Genomic DNA, 15,909 nt, shown 5'->3' with positions numbered 1-15,909 from the left:
GTATTACAGGCTGAATAAAGTGTACTGAAAGTTAAATGCCTCTGCAGTCAATATCAATCAGTCAGTCAGCGTGCACTCCTGGTGCAGGTTCTATGATGAAGTCGGCACCTCGCAGGCTATGAAGAGCGCAGACACTTTACATCAGGTTTTGTGACGTGTTACTCCACATTGATGTCACGTCTCTTCCGGGGGAATCGCGCAGCAATTGTGTCAGTGGAGTCCAGCTGAACTCTATCCCTGATTTAAGTCTTGCACAGTTGTAGCGGCTCTCCTCTTCCTCTGATATCACTGCACAATGTCCATTAGAAGCCTCAGCAAGTCAGATAGAGCCCGCCTCATTGCCTGGCTGGAGGAACGTCCAGCATCATCTAGTTTTTTCCTCCCCAGCCTGTCTCTCACCCCTTTCATGCATTGGCTCTCAGTTCTTTCAATTATTGAGGTTCAGCATTATATGTGGGTGTTAACTAGGGCGGTGCAGCCTGCCTAGGGACACCCCACCCTCCAGATTGACACCCGCCCATCAAGGCATTTTGATATTTGCATGACTCCTCCCAGGAGCCGACCCACTGCATGCATCAGAGCTGAGTGCTCTTGAGAGCAGGCAGGGTGCTGTGATCTGTTCAGTAAGCTATATACAGCACCCTTCTGGCCCCTCCTCCCAGCCTACATTGCATGGTGAAGCACAGAGACCCAGTGATGACATCGCTGTTCTACACACGTGTGAAATGGTCAGCTTATTGAAAAAATAATGTTATCCGTATTTTGTAATGTTTTAAAAATCTTATACAGTTTGTTATTATTTATGCACATGGGTGGCAGACATGCTTACACTTCACACGATATCCGAAAGTCTAACCAAAAGTGATAGACTTTTTGCAGTCTCAAATGATATGAAACGCCCACAATGCTCTGTTGGCCAGATGACATATTAAATCTGGCGACGAGTCAATTTTCCTGATCGGTCCTCTTTTTAAATTTTCGTTTCTTTATGTGTTCCAGTGGCTGGAGGTGAGAAGATGAGAAAATGAGAGCAGATGGACTCCTAACGGTGGCTGGAATGGTACATTTTCATGGCTGGTCTCAGGACTGATCGGAGAGGAGGAACTATGAGGCTGACGTGCATGTTCTCCTTCATCTTGCTGTTTGGACTCGCCGGCCTCGTCGTCTTCATCCACCTACAAGACCCCGTGGAAATGGTTCACCAGCAGGGAATGGCCACAGGTCAGACTCCTTCCAAACTTCTATATTCTTACAATTTTATGCCGTTTTATGTTATTTACGGCTCAACTCTACCAAAAACTGTTCATTTTGGGGGAAGGGTTACAACTCCTATCAGGTTCCTAAGTGATGGAAAATCTTGGGACCCAATTTTAGTAGAATGAGGAAGGATTAGAACATGTAGATTGTGGCCTGGTGACGGCCACACCCCTCAATTTTTTTTCCGCCATCAGAGATCAAAAGGGAGGGGACAGTCTCCCAAATGGGGTCACAGACAGAAAGTGGTAGAAAGTTTAACTCTTCCCCACTCTATCTAATCTGAAAATAAAAATGGCTGTAATTAGGGTTTAAGGTGGCCCGCTGGGTCTAGTGTGGCCAAACCAGCCAATTAGAGTCTTCACCTTCCCAGATTCTTTGCTCTCACATGGTGCTTGGGGGGTGGTCCCACCTAGTTGGGGGCTCGACCGGGATTATAAGAAGGGGGATTCCGTATTTGCTTTTCCACACAATGTTCATTTATAAATGTGGATCTGTTTTGAGAAAATTATGGTCATCAACTTACTAGTGGCCAGGCTGTGGTGGACATTCTGTGGGTTCTCTAGTCAGTGAGCCACTCACTTTTTGTTTGAATTCTTTATTAAGGAAAAGCAAGATAAATCCTTATACAGAAGAGAAAAATGAATAAACCTCTAGGTGCCGAGTATTTGGGCAAGTACTCGTACCTGCCCAAATGCTCAGATGCCTAGCCCGATACCCGAATTTCTAGTATCAGGAAGCCGGGCAGCGAGTCGTTACACACTGCCCACCTTGCTGATTGGCCGGCATAGTTGGCTTCATGCTCCCTCGTCACCAAGTAAACAGCACCCTGCTGGCCCCTCCCACCAGCCACGATCGTCCTTCATTGTTTAGAGAAACATTGAGTCAATGGGCCTAACATGAAGTATGTAATGAAAACGGAAAAATGTTTTATTTAAGATGTCATTAGCATTTTGATGAGAAGGGAAGAACCAGTGAAGGCAAAATGTAGGCAGATGAGCTTAACGTTCCCCCACCAGGAGCTCAGCCCTGAGGTCCATGCCAGCTTCAGAAATGGTCATCTACAGGTTACGATAGGAAATGAGGGACATCTAGAGCACGAGAAGCTTATACAGGTCCTAGCAGCGAGCTTTTTTTGGGTTTTGTGCCTCCGTGTTTCCTCAACCCCCAGCCAATGTCACGTTATCACCGTGGCCCGCTCTGGAAATGTTTCGCAAAGCTTTACATGCGGCTTTTAAAATGTAATATATATGCAAATCGCGCTTAAATGAAATAAAATCCAGCTGATGCCTTTGATATTGAATACAAATAACTGTTTGGATGCGAGCGGTCTGCAGAAACTGTTTTTTTTTTTTACATCTAAGGTTCCACTGACACCGCGCCGGCAGTACATGATGTCACCTGTATTGCTGTCAGTATGTATTGTAAATACCTCGGGCTCGAGGATCCGTATCTAAAGGTGGACCTTTCATCAGATGTATATCTTTATGTTAAGTCCATGCATGCCACGTAATGTGTCAGAGGAACCATTCCAAGGACGGTTCCGTCTTTGTTCAACGGTCATCCATGTTCACCATCTACTTCCTGGACTCAATCTTACATGTATACACATGTGGTGGAGACAATTGTGCCCTTCAACCTTGTGGTGACATTTTGGTGAAGACTCTTATCTTTTCCACCATGACTGTCCCCTATGTACAAAGCAAGCTCCATAAAGACACTGGTTTGTTGTGGAGGAACTGGAGTGTCATGCACAGAGCCCTGACCTCAACCCTACTGAACACCTTTGGGATGAACAGGAATCTAATTATGAGCCGGGTCTTCTCATCCACCATCAGTACTTGACCTCACATGGACACACATGGGACAAATTCCCACAGACACCCTCCAAAGCTTGTGGAAAGCCTTCCCAGAAGGGCGGAGGATGTTTTAACCAGACAGAGGAGCCAATTCTTTCCTAATGCCCATGGCTCTGGAATGGGATGTCCAATAAGCTCATAGAGGTGTGATGGTCAGGTGTCTATAGACTTTTGGCCATACAGCCTACCCAGAAGAGTGGAGGCTGTTATAACCACAAAGGGAGGGCAACTTCATGATAATGACCATGAGAGGGGGGCAACTCCATATTAATGGCCATGAGAGGGGGCAACGCCATATTAATGGCCATGAGAGGGGGGCAGCTCCATATTAATGGCCAAGAGAGGGGGGCAACTCCATATTAATGACCATAAGAGGGGGGCAACTCCATATTAATGGCCTTGAGAGGGGGCAACTCTATATTAATAGCCATGAGAAGGGAGCAACTCCATAGTAATGGCCATGAGATGGGGCAATGCCATAGTAATGGCCGTGAGAAGAAGCAACTCCGTATTAATGGCCATGAGAGGGGATAACTTAATTTTAATGGCCATGAGAGGGGGAAACGCTATAATAATAGCCATGAAAGGGGGCAAATGCATATTAATGGCCATGAGAGGGGATAACTTCATATTAAGGGCCATGAGAGGGGGCAGCTTTGTATTATTGGCCATGGGGAGATCGAACTCCATGTTAATGGCCATGGTTTTGTAATGGGATGTCCAACAACAAGCTTATCTAGGTGTGATGGTCAGGTGTCCACACACATAAGGTGCCCATACACTGCAATCCCGCGATCCCTCAGCGGGGAGGGCTTGTGATGATTGCAGGTACTATCTGCATGTCCAAGATGGGCAGATCGTACATTTTTTTAAAGTACTTTACAACCATCGCAAGACAAAGGTCTTGCGAGGGTTGTAAAGTGTATGGCCACCTTTACAGATACAATACCCCCCGCCCCTGTAAGCGCCTCCCCTGCTTTTATTGAACAGGCCTCTCTCAAAGCTGCTGATTCGGTTAGTGGTGGCGTAGAACGGCGACCCCAGCCGGAGCAGATTGTGTCGGCACGCTGAGAGAACCCTTAAGTAATGCTTTCATTATTGTGCGTCGGTAAAGCACTCCTGACGGTGCCTGTTTGTGTTGATTTGTTTCCATTTGTCTTCCCATTGCAGCCTAATTGTCATGCCGTTCCGGGCCGGCGATATCCAAGTCATTTTCCACAACATTAGTCACCATTTTCTTCTGCTTTCCGCTGAAACAATCCCATCCGGCGCCGGCTTCAACTCTGATTGCGCTTATCCATAGGACGGCGAATCTCGCATTGTGCGTCCCCCCCGTACGGCCTGCCCTCCCCCCGTACAGCCCCCCCGTACAGCCCACCCTCCCCACTCACGTCTGTATAAACCTTCCACGGGAACATTGCGTTCGTAGAGCGAAGGGGCGTTTTGTGTCCAAACGTCTGACATCTGGCTCTGGCAGTAATCACCGCTATCTACAGGGCTGAGGGCAAACAGGTGACTGACGCGTTTGGGACGAGGACATTTGTACTGCTGAGCGGCAGGTCCGGCGGTTTCCTTATTCTCATCACTCTGATTTAGAGGAGCAGACCGCAGCGAGGACGACGTGATTGGGCATTGAAAGCAACTTGGAAAACCCAGCAGCTGAAGTTATATACAGATCCCAAGTCTATAGACTCCATTTACTGCCTCCTGAGCTTCAGGACTTTAGCTGCTGTATCTCTGATTCTACCGATCTCTTCTTCAGTCTTCTATCTGACCTACGGCCTTCCCTTCAGTCTTCTATCTGACCTCCGTCCTTCCCTTCAGTCTTCTATCTGACCTCCGTCCTTCCCCTCAGTCTTCTATCTGACCTCCGTCCTCCCCTTCAGTCTTCTATCTGACCTCCATCCTCCCCTTCAGTCTTCTATCTGACCTCCATCCTCCCCTTCAGTCTATCTGGCCTCCGTCCTTCCCTTCAGTCTTGTACAGTTGTACCGGCTTCTCCCCTCTTCCTCTGATGTCACTACACTGGGAGCGTCTCACAATGTGCATTAGAAGCAGCAGCAAGTCAGATCGAGCCCACCTCATTTCCTGGCTGGAGGACATCCAGCATCATTTAGCACTTTGCCCCCCAGCCTGACTGTCCCTGGCCCCGCCCCTTTCTTTCATTGGCTTTCAGTTTTTTAATCATAGAGGATCAGCATCACATGTGGGCGTTACCTACTGTGGTCTGCATGCCTAGGAACGCCCACTCCTCCAGACCGACACCCACCCATCAAGGCATTTTGATATTTGCATAACTCCTCCCAAGATCCAACCCACTGCTTGCATCAGGGCTGTTGAGAGGAGTACTAAGGCAGGGTGCTGCGATGTTTTCAGGAAGCTGTGTACAGCCCCCCCTGTTGGCCCCTCCCACCAGCCACGATCTGCCTGCATTGCACAGAGACCCAGTGATTATCACGAAGGTTTGTCATGAAAGTGGAAAGATTTTATCCGAAATGTATTTGCATGTCGATGAGGGGCGGGGGAGGGGAGGGAGTTAGGAAAATCTAAGCAGATTAGTCTTTTAAAGATGGCCGATCATCTGTAAACAGGAAGCCGGATTTACGCACTTTCCAGTAATGCTAATTGAGCGTGAGTGAGATAGAGGGAGCCGATCCGGCGCGGAGGGATCATTACTCATTATTATGGATTGTAGCAATCGCACTTTTCCATTTCCTGTAAGAGAATCCCGCTGCTGTTGTCTGGAGAGCCGCGGACCAACTCCCCCCCCCCGCATAATGAGGAGTTCCTGGGTGTCCGTTCTCCTGAGGTATCGTGTTTCCCCGCACTTTTTTTATACGTCTGGAATTACACGGGAGATGGTTGTCGCGGTGCGTCCTGGTATTCCGCGTCTCCGATACCGCCGGAACGGTCTTGGGTGTCGTCTTTTTTTTTTTTTTAACCCGCGTTATCGCTTTTGGCCGGATCGGTTTCCAAGGCTGCATTTCAAGTGGGTTCAGAGTCCGCATGCTCCTATACTTTTAGATTTGGACGCGGCTGGCGGTCACTCTGACGGCTGTGACGCATTGTGATCTCTCAAGGTAGAAAAGGATACAATTGTTCTTTAAAGAGGCGGCGTCACCTTGTCCGTTCACGGCTCTGTAATGCACCCCCACAACCCCCTCACCGGAACCCCAAACACTTACCTTGCCTGATTTCCTCGCCACTCCTTCCACCGTCACAGTCGGGGTAGTAGCGGGCGTCACTCCCTGTGACAGGGGGCGGGTCTAGCTATTAGCTGCTCTATCCCATCGCTATCACATGGGAAGAGGTTGAAGGGCTCCCCTTTCCAAGGAGCACCCCGAATTGTCATCGGCTGTGATGGAAGGAGCAGGCGGGGAGTGCTGGGAAGGTGAGGATCATCTCCGGCAGGTACCATCACTTTGAATGCACAAGGTGACAGGGTCTCTTTAGGGCTCATTCAGACGGGCGTACAGATCCATAAAAGATCCCGAAAGGGACAGGTGGTGCGTAGCAGCCTGGTGTTCCCTATGGGGTCCGGGTGCCCGCACTTGGACATATACTGAGTGCGGCAGTGGCGTTACTAGGGGGGTGCAGAAGGTGGGGCCCGCACCGGATGACACCATTGGAGAGGTGACACCAAAATTACCGACAGTCATTTTGGTGTCACCCCCTCTGAAAAGTCGGGCACTCGGTCATGGACTGAACGCCCGACAGTTGCTCGAGGAAAGGAGGAGACCCGGCAGCATACCTTATCCCGCCCGGTGAACGTCCCCTCCTCTCCTGGTGATAGACGCCCGCAGGTAACAGAGCATGACGTCACGATGTCACCCAGGGCCCGCTCCGGGTGACACCCCACCTCCGGATGGCCTTGAAGTGCGCGCACCGGACCCATATGGATGTGCAGATTCATGTGTGGGTGTAATTGAATGCAGCCGCGTCATTCCATAGGGAAGAACAGACTTCTGCATGCAATTACACGCAGCGCCTGTCTCGTCCAGGATCGGGTCTCGTCATGCATGACCGTCTGAATGAGCCCATAAAGTAGACGTGAACCCAGTCACTAAAAATTTTATGTCATTTCAAAAATAATTTTGAATCTGCAGATTTTTAAAAAAAAAGTGGTCCTGCCAATGGAGGTCCTTGTTCAGGCACTTCCTGTAATAAAGTGACAACGCTCTGCCTCTGACTCCTAACTGTGCCCCTATGTTGTCACCCTGTCACACACCGTGATCTTTGCTATACTTCCCCTGCACTAGGCAGGACCCTTCCTTTTTTTCATATTTGTGGAGTTCTAATCCCATAGAGGGGTCCCTTTTGGGAGAAGGGGAGCAGCTGCCTATAGTAAGGTCATGCAAACAGGCCGTCACTTAGTGTATGCAAAGCCAAGAACAAAAATGCAATATATTGCAGCTTCCCTGTCGTTAGGTGTGGCGGCCGCGGGGGCGCCCCCATAATGATGCAGCATCTTATTGGGGGGGGGTGCAGCAAGGTTGACTAACAGTGACACCTTGGCTGGCAGTTAGGCCCACCAACCCCCCCTCCCCCTGGATTCTGGACCATATTAACCCACCACTGCCCTCTTCTCCTGGCTGTTGGCCGCCTCAGGTGGTGAATAAAGTAGGGGTGGCCCTGAGCGGCCTCATACGTTTTCTTTGTAAATCTAAGAACATTTTCTGCAATTACAGAATAAAACACCCGCTGGTCCTGGTAGAAATGGACCGCTACAGTCGTCATGAACCTCTTGAAACGTCTGCATGCTTTAAAGGAGAACTATGGCGTCAGGGCTTTTCCCCATAGTTCTCAGGGTAACGGGAGTCCCATATTGGCCCGATAAGTGGCCGCCGTAGCCGTAAAGGCCCTATTACCAGGCCTGTCACCTGACGCGACATCTTTTTGTTTGATGTGTAAACCTGGAGGGCCGTCGTGGGGCAGTCAGTGAAATTAATATTGCGCTCCTTAGCCCGGGCAGGCTGCGTCCCAGGCCCGGGAGTCATCCATCACTATCCGCCCGGCCGCCTTATCATTGCCGCTGTAAGTAATGGTCCGGCCCTTCTGCTCCGCGGCAAAACTGAATAAAACCACATAAGACAATGCAACCTTTTTTTTTTTCTGGAGAGCTGTTCTGCTTAACCGCCTATTGATGTAACCGTCATATTATCTGATCTCGGCTCGGGGAAGATGATATATGACCTCTTATTCTGCCTCCGAGGCCGGGGAGACTTCTTTTTTTTTTGTTCCTAGGAGTATATGAAGAGAAAATGAGATTCTCATTTAGTTGCGGCGCATTGTGTGTTTTTTTTATCTTTCATTTTTTTTTTTTACAATGACATATTTATCACACTAAACCCTGCAATGCAGAGCCGTTTGCGCTCCTTGCGTGCGTTTGAAGAGTCAAACTTTATTTTCCCGCTAGCGCGTGACGAAGATGAACAAGGCAGGCCCGGTGACGTATGGACCAGAGAGAGTTGTTTTTTTACGTCTTGATGAGTGCAGCCTCGTAAATTTTCTTGTTGGGATTTGGTGTGCGTGGAAAGTGCGGAAGGTTCTAAGTTTCTGGCGGTGGGCAGGGAGCTTTCCTATAAGACCTCACGGGGCAGGGGAGCGGAATTAAAGCATTGTGTCCATGTCAGATCACGTGCGGAGAAGTGGTCTGATCTGTAGAGAGTTCAAGGTGACAAAGTCGGCCTCTTTTACACCTCCAGCACCAAGTGTCCCCTATTGGTGGCCTTGTCATGGGAACTGGTGGTCAGTAGTAGCCATGAGTCTACTGGCCTGTGTTCGGTTCACTTAGACGTTTGGCACACCCAGCCTAGAGATCCGGGTTTGGAGAATCAACAAGTGAACTCAACCGAATGATGCCTGTGTTCTAGCAACCAATGACGCTTAGCAACTCACACAGCATCATTGGTTGCTAGGACATAGACAGGCCTACCATAACCATCAAGGATGCTGCGGGGCCACCTGCGTATTAGCAGTCAATGACGCTGCGCGCTCAGCCACCAGTCAACCAATGACGTTGTGCGGCTCAGCCAGCGGTCAACCAATGCCACTGTGTGACTCAGCCACCAGTCAACCAATGCCACTGCACAGCTCAGCGACCAGTCAACCAATGCTACTGTGCAGCTCAGCCACCAGTCAACCAATGACACTGTGCGGCTCAGCCACCAGTCAACCAATGACGTTGTGCGGCTCAGCCACCAGTCAACCAATGACACTGTACAGCTCAGCGACCAGTCAACTAATGCCACTGTACAGCTCAGCCACCAGTCAACCAATGACACCGTACAGCTCAGCGACCAGTCAACCAATGACGCTGTACAGCTCAGCCACCAGTCCACCAATGCCACTGTACAGCTCAGCCACCAGTCAACCAATGACGCTGTACACCTCAGCGACCAGTCAACCATTGTTTGCTTGGGCACAGATGGAGATTCGGTGCGTGACTCAAACTCCTCCAAATTGTTTACCGGTTTGGCAAACTGTGAACAGCTTGGTTTTGACTCGAGCTCATAGTCGCTCCAAACACAGAGCTTATCCTAGAGTTGAGGTCAGGGTTCTGTGCAGGACCCTCAAGTTCCTCCTCACCAAACTGCCTAAACCATGTCTTTATGGAGCTGGCTTTGTACACCGGGGACAGTCATGGTGGAACAGAAAAGGTTCTTCACCAAACTGTGACCACAAGGCTGGAAGAGCACAGGGGTCTACAATGTCTTTGTATGATGGAGTATTAACAGAACCTTCACTGGAGACACCTGAACTCCATCATTTTGAGGGCATTTTGTAAACTTCTGGTAACATAGAAGGAGTGATGGTTGAGTGTTCACATAGTATAATAAAAGGTTTGACCCTTCGTTTTTATTCTTTAAAGCCATTGCTTTCTATGTGTTTCTGCTGTTTGGTTGGAGCGCGCCTTTAAGCGCAGTGTAGAATCATGCCACCACTGCTCTGAAAATAAAACATCAATACGTTTATTTTTTCCTGTATTGATCAGACCCTTACCGTCTCAAATGGAACATTGCTGTGCCCACAGAGAACAAGAGTGCCGGCTTGCCAGGCCAATGAGCAATTTGGTAACAACACACATGGATGCCTGAATCTATCGATCGGGCTGCTGGCCGAACAACCGCCGCGCTGCGTGTGCACCCAGGCCGCCGTCGGCAGCAAATCGAGTTCCTGAGCAGCTGTAGGCGTAGGTTGAGATTTGAAGGATCGCAATAAACTGGAACCGATGAAGTGAAACTCCCCCGGGACAGCAATATTCTATGCCAAACTTCTACCTAACTTAGTTTTTTGGAGATGTCAGGTCATCCTCCCCTCCAGCAGAGGTCACATGAACAGCATCGGGAGGGAAACATGTTCTGCAGGAACATTCATCTCAACAAGTATTTTAAAGCTAAAGTTTATTCTGCTGATATCTATCATCAATCTATTGATCATTCTAGACAGATATAGACAGATATACACTCACCGGCCACTTTATTAGGTACACCTTGCTAGTACCGGGTTGGGCCCCTTTTCCCTTCAGAACTGCCTTAATTCTCCACGGCTTAGATTCAACAAGGTGCTGGAAACATTCCTCAGAGATTTTGGTCCATATTGACATAGTGACATCACGCAGTTGCTGCACATCCATGATGTGAACCTCCCGTTCCACCACAACCCAAAGGTGCTCTATGGATGGAGATCTGGTGACTGTGGAGGCCATCGGAGTGCAGTGATCTGATGTGAGCTTTGTGACATGGCGCATTGTCCTGCTGGAAGACGCCATCAGAAGATGGGTACACTGTAGTCGTAAAGGGATGGACCTGGTCAGCAACAAAACTCATGTAGGCTGTTTGGTTTAAACGATGCTCAACTGGTACTAAGGGGCCCAAAGTGTGCCAAGACAATCTCCCCCACACCATTACGCCACCACCAGCCTGAACCGTTGGTACAAGGCAGGATGGATCCATGCTTTCATGTTGTTTACGCCAAATTCTGAGCCCACCATCTGAATGTCGCTGCTGAAATGGATAATACGAAATCACCTGCACTCCATACAGCGTACAGACCTTGGATGAGAAGTTGGTGCTTGAAGTGACAACACTGATGGCGCCGTGTCAGATACAGTCCATAATAGAAGTCACCAGCACTCGATGATACGTGCAGGAAGTAAAGCACTTTTTATTAAATTGTCACATGCGTCAAACAGCCAGCGTATCGTAGCCACGCAGGGTCCCTTCATATGGGCTCACTATGTCGCTCAGAAGAAGGGACCCTGCGTGGCCCCGAAACGTTGGCTGTTTGACGCATAGGATCAGACAGGGGGAGGAGGAGGAATCCCTGCAGGGAGTCATGAGTGACAATCACGGCTCTCTGCAGGGACAGGATCGAGAAGTGAGCGAGCGCCGGTATGTGTTCCCGCTCTATTGAGCCGACCTGTGACAGTCTCATTGTCACACGTTGGCTCCAACTATGAGTGAAAAGCACTCGCCTCATAATTCTCCTTTTAAATGTTACTTCTTTTTTTTTACGGTTCTGTAAGGTTGAAGACAAGAGGGACAACTGAGGAGGGACCAGAAGGATTTGCTTCCAAAAGAGGGTCAGCCCTTCCAACGCATTTGGGACCTACACAAGATGTGATAGGAATGCTAAAATGTTGAGTTGGGTTATCGCCAGAACAGGAATAGAGAGGAAATCTTCCCCTTGTTCAGGTTCATGGCTCAGAAGGGATTTCCCTTATTTTTGGGATATTTCCTCTTACTTCCTGTAGTGTGTACAGGCAGGGCCGGTGCTAGGATTCGTGCCTACACAGGCAAGGTGCATTTTTGTGCCCCCCTCCCCGACCCCCCTGTAAAAACAGGGCATTTAGACAACTACTCGTACTTGTCAAAATGCCCCGATGTTTGCGCTATGTTTTTTTTCTTCACTTACCTTCGGTGCGGGAGAGCAGCGGCGAGTCAGCGCTGGTCCGGTGGGAGAAGCTCCAGGTGGGGTCCTAATTTAGCTGGCCGGCGACTGCCTGAGGTGCCGCGCGTGTCGGGGTCCTCTGCCCTGTTTTTTCCGCCCTCACCCTGCAGCGCCGTAAGGCGGCCGCCTGACTTGCCTTGCGGTAGCGCCGGGCCTGTGTACAGGACAGGAAATGAAGGGAAATCTCCTCAAAGCTATAAAAAAGAAAACTTGACCAAGATCTCAAGCATTCCGTACTCAATCCATTAATGAAACTCTTTATCTTGTGCTCATCGCGTGCAGCGTTCTTGATCGGCCGGCTCGTGGCCGCCGAACCCCGCTCCGGCCTTTGTGAATCGAATAGGAAAACATCTCCATTTTAAAAAGCTCTGATTAGCCTCCTTCCTCCAGCGAGCGTTCCTGGCGCGTTTTAAAAGGCTGCGCCGCTCCTCTTCCACCCTCTTATGTTGTTACATTTGGCCTCATTATCGGCCGCGATTGGATGGATGGCGGGGAGAGGATGAAAAGAGACGCGAGGATCCGTACTGAATAATTCTCTTAAGCTTTTCCGCTCGCGCTCCCGGAAAAGGTGACGTGACGAGGCTTTGTCGGCTCAGCGCGACAGACATGAAAGGGAAGCCGTCTGCCTGCGATGGGGAAAATACCCGGGATAATTGCGGCGTTGGGGGCGGGGAGGGGGCTGTGTCAGATCCACCTGCGTGTAGATACTAAAGGCTTCTACGGGGAGACGTGAGGCGCCGCGGACCTCGCTGGCCTCCACAGTGGCAGTCATGACACCAACCCTTTCATAATATCACACCCACAAGAAAAAAAAAAGATCTTTTGTAATTAAAGAGCGGCTCCCGAGGACCAGGGAGAAAAGCCTTCAGATCATGTAGGCCTAACGCGTTTTGGGACAACTTTGATGCCTTTTTCAGCTCTGACAGGCTCATCATCAGAGTATATTATTTTCCAGATCACACTGGCGCATGGCAGGGGAAAGTCCCACGTGCAGCAGTTTTCCGGCCATTTGGTAAATAGGGAAATGTAAAGGTTACAGGTTATATAAAAAAAAATTAAAAGACAACTTTTTAAAGTGGACCTGTCGTAAGCTGAACTTTAAATGTACTCCTCGTTAGCTGCAAAGCATATAAATCCACTTTGTATGCTCCAAATACTGTTAAAAATCAAGATATTGCCATATAACAGTAGCAGTGAGATCATCACTGTGCTGTACATAGCCTGTGCAGAGGGAAGAGCTGTGGGAGGGGTCCAGAGGGCCCCCATCCACTACAGGCTGCCTGCGGAAAACTACAGGGGGGAGGGGGACAGAGACCAGTCACCCTGCACAAAGATAAAGAGCAGCAGTGAGCGGTCTTTATTACAGGAGGGGGGCGGAGACAAGACCAGTCACCCTGCACAAAGAGAGAGAGCAGCAGTGACTGGTCTTTATTAAAAGAAGCTCCTCCCACTACAGGCTGCCTGCAGAAATCTTGAGGAAGAGACGGAGACGAGACCAGTCACCCTGCACAAGGAGAGAGAGCAGCAGTGACCGGTCTTTATTATAAGAGGGGGCGGAGACGAGACCAGTCACCCTGCACAAGGGCAGAGAGCAGCAGTGAGCGGTCTTTATTACAGGAGGGGGCGGAGACAAGACCAGTCACCCTGCACAAGGAGGGAGAGCAGCAGTGACCAGTCTTTATTATAGAGGGGGGAGACAAGACCAGTCACCCTGCACAAGGATTTTGCACAGATCCAGAAGAAATGCACGAAGCTCACTAAGATTCCTAGAAGACTACACATGGCTCTACGTATGCAGACAATATGTGCTTATCGCGGAGTTCCGCTTTAAGGCCGATTTAGGGGTGGAGGGCATCTCTGCTAACAATCTGCAATAAAACTGATCACCTGACAATGTACAGAACACTTCCACATAATCAATATGCAGCGACTGGAAGCTCTGCCATCCGGAGGGATGGAGACATGAACCTGTAATATTATTATCTGCACTGGGCTGGATGCCTGGCAAGTATCCGTTCCACTGATTGGGACACTTAGACGTTTATCTGGAAGCCATTTCCCCGTGGCGGTGATCTGCTGTTCCACATTGTATAATGAAGCACGCCACACCGGAGCATCAAACGCATCCCACTCCCTCTGATACTTTGTTTCTTCTCATTGTTACATTGTGATCCTTCATACAACAGAAGATAAATCCCCCCCTGTGGGTCTCTCTTCACTTCTAGTACCTCCTGAATCAAATCACGCTGATTTTTAGGACACTGTAAATGTATATCTTGTGTGTGTGTAATTATGTATAGTGTGTGTTCTTTATTGTCTGGGGACTTGTACATACGGCCAAAAAGTTGATGGACACCTGACCATCACACCGATAAGAAATTACTGGACATCCCATTCCTTAACCATGGCTATTAATATGGAGTTGGCCAGCCATGGCCGTTAATTTTGAGTTGGCCTCCTCAGGGCCATTGATATGCAGTGCCCCCCCCTTCCTCCCTCTATGCCCATTAATATGGAGTTAAATGTAGGACAGGAAAGGGTCATACATACTTCTTTTTTTTCTGTATTTTATTCTTAAAAACGATTCAGATAAAACAGCCAGTGCATTTCAGGGGTCTACAATATCCCCGAAATGCGTTGGTTTTCTATTATCAGCAGTGGCACCCCCTTTTCTGTACCACATTTGGTTTCAGTTGGAACTCCCTACCCTGTTTGGTGGACCCATAGTGTTGTGTGGGTGCAGCCCCTTTAAGTACGTTCAACATTTTAAAGAAGGTAACGACTGACAAATCTAGTGCCGCTCTCACAGATCTCAATTAATATGGAGTTGGATCCCTCCATGGCCATTAATATGGAGTTGGATCCCCCCATGGCCATTAATATGGAGTTGGATTCCTCCATGGCCATTAATATGGAGTTGGATTCCTCCATGACCACTAATATGGAGTTAGATCCCTCAATGGCCATTAATATGGAGTTGGATCCCTCCATGGCCATTAATATGGAGTTGGATCCCTCCATGGCCATTAATATGGAGTTGGATCCCTCCATGGCCATTAATATGGAGTTGGATCCCTCCATGGCCATTAATATGGAGTTGGATCCCTCCATGGCCATTAATATGGAGTTGGATCCCTCCATGGACATTAATATGGAGTTGGATCCCTCCATGGACATTAATATGGAGTTGGATCCCTCCATGGACATTAATATGGAGTTGGATCCCTCCATGGACATTAATATGGAGTTGGATTCCTCCATGGCCATTAATATAGATTCCTCCATGGCCATTAATATGGAGTTGGATCCCTCCATGGCCATTAGTACGGAGTTGGATCCCCCCTCATAGACATTTAATATTGGAGTTGCCCCCTTTTGTGGCTATAACATCCTCCATTCTTCTGGGAAGGCTTTCTACAAGATTTTGGAGTGTGTTTGTGGGAATTGTTCCCATTTGTGAGGTCAGGTACTGATGTTGAGCAAGAAAACCTGGTTTACCATGAGTGTACCAGTTCATCCCAAAGGTGCTCAGTAGGGTTGAGGTCAGAACTTGAGTTCCTCCACAGCAAACTGGTCACTGTCTTGATGGAGCTTGCTTTGTACACGGGACAGTCATGGTGGAACAGAAAAGGGTCTTCACCAAACTGTGACCACAAGGCTGGAAGAGTACAATTGTCTACAATTTCTTTGTGTGATGTAGTATGAGCAGAACCTTCACTGGAGGCACCTGAACTCCATCATCTGGAGAGGTGTCCTCATACATTTGGCCATATAGTGTAGAGAATTCAGGAGAAGCCGGTTTATTTTGCTTAATTCAAATTAGTTTATTCTATATACAAGCTGT

General features: G+C 48.9%; 1 protein-coding gene across 1 annotated transcript in view; it reads left to right on the top strand.

Annotated features, from left to right (window-relative positions):
* Positions 1-996: 996 nt before the first annotated feature.
* Positions 997-15,909, top strand: part of CHST8 (carbohydrate sulfotransferase 8) — a 189,097-nt gene continuing 174,184 nt past the window's right edge. Inside the window, exon 1 of the mRNA XM_018562893.1 lies at positions 997-1,221. Within this exon, the coding sequence (XP_018418395.1) occupies positions 1,071-1,221 (151 nt within the window). The 5' untranslated portion in view covers positions 997-1,070. The remainder of the gene's footprint in view (positions 1,222-15,909) is intronic.

Source organism: Nanorana parkeri, unplaced genomic scaffold (assembly GCF_000935625.1).
Source record: "Nanorana parkeri isolate BGI_ZX_2015 unplaced genomic scaffold, ASM93562v1 scaffold609, whole genome shotgun sequence".
Classification (NCBI taxonomy): Eukaryota; Metazoa; Chordata; class Amphibia; order Anura; family Dicroglossidae; genus Nanorana; species Nanorana parkeri.
This window is presented reverse-complemented; position numbering and strand designations above follow the sequence as displayed.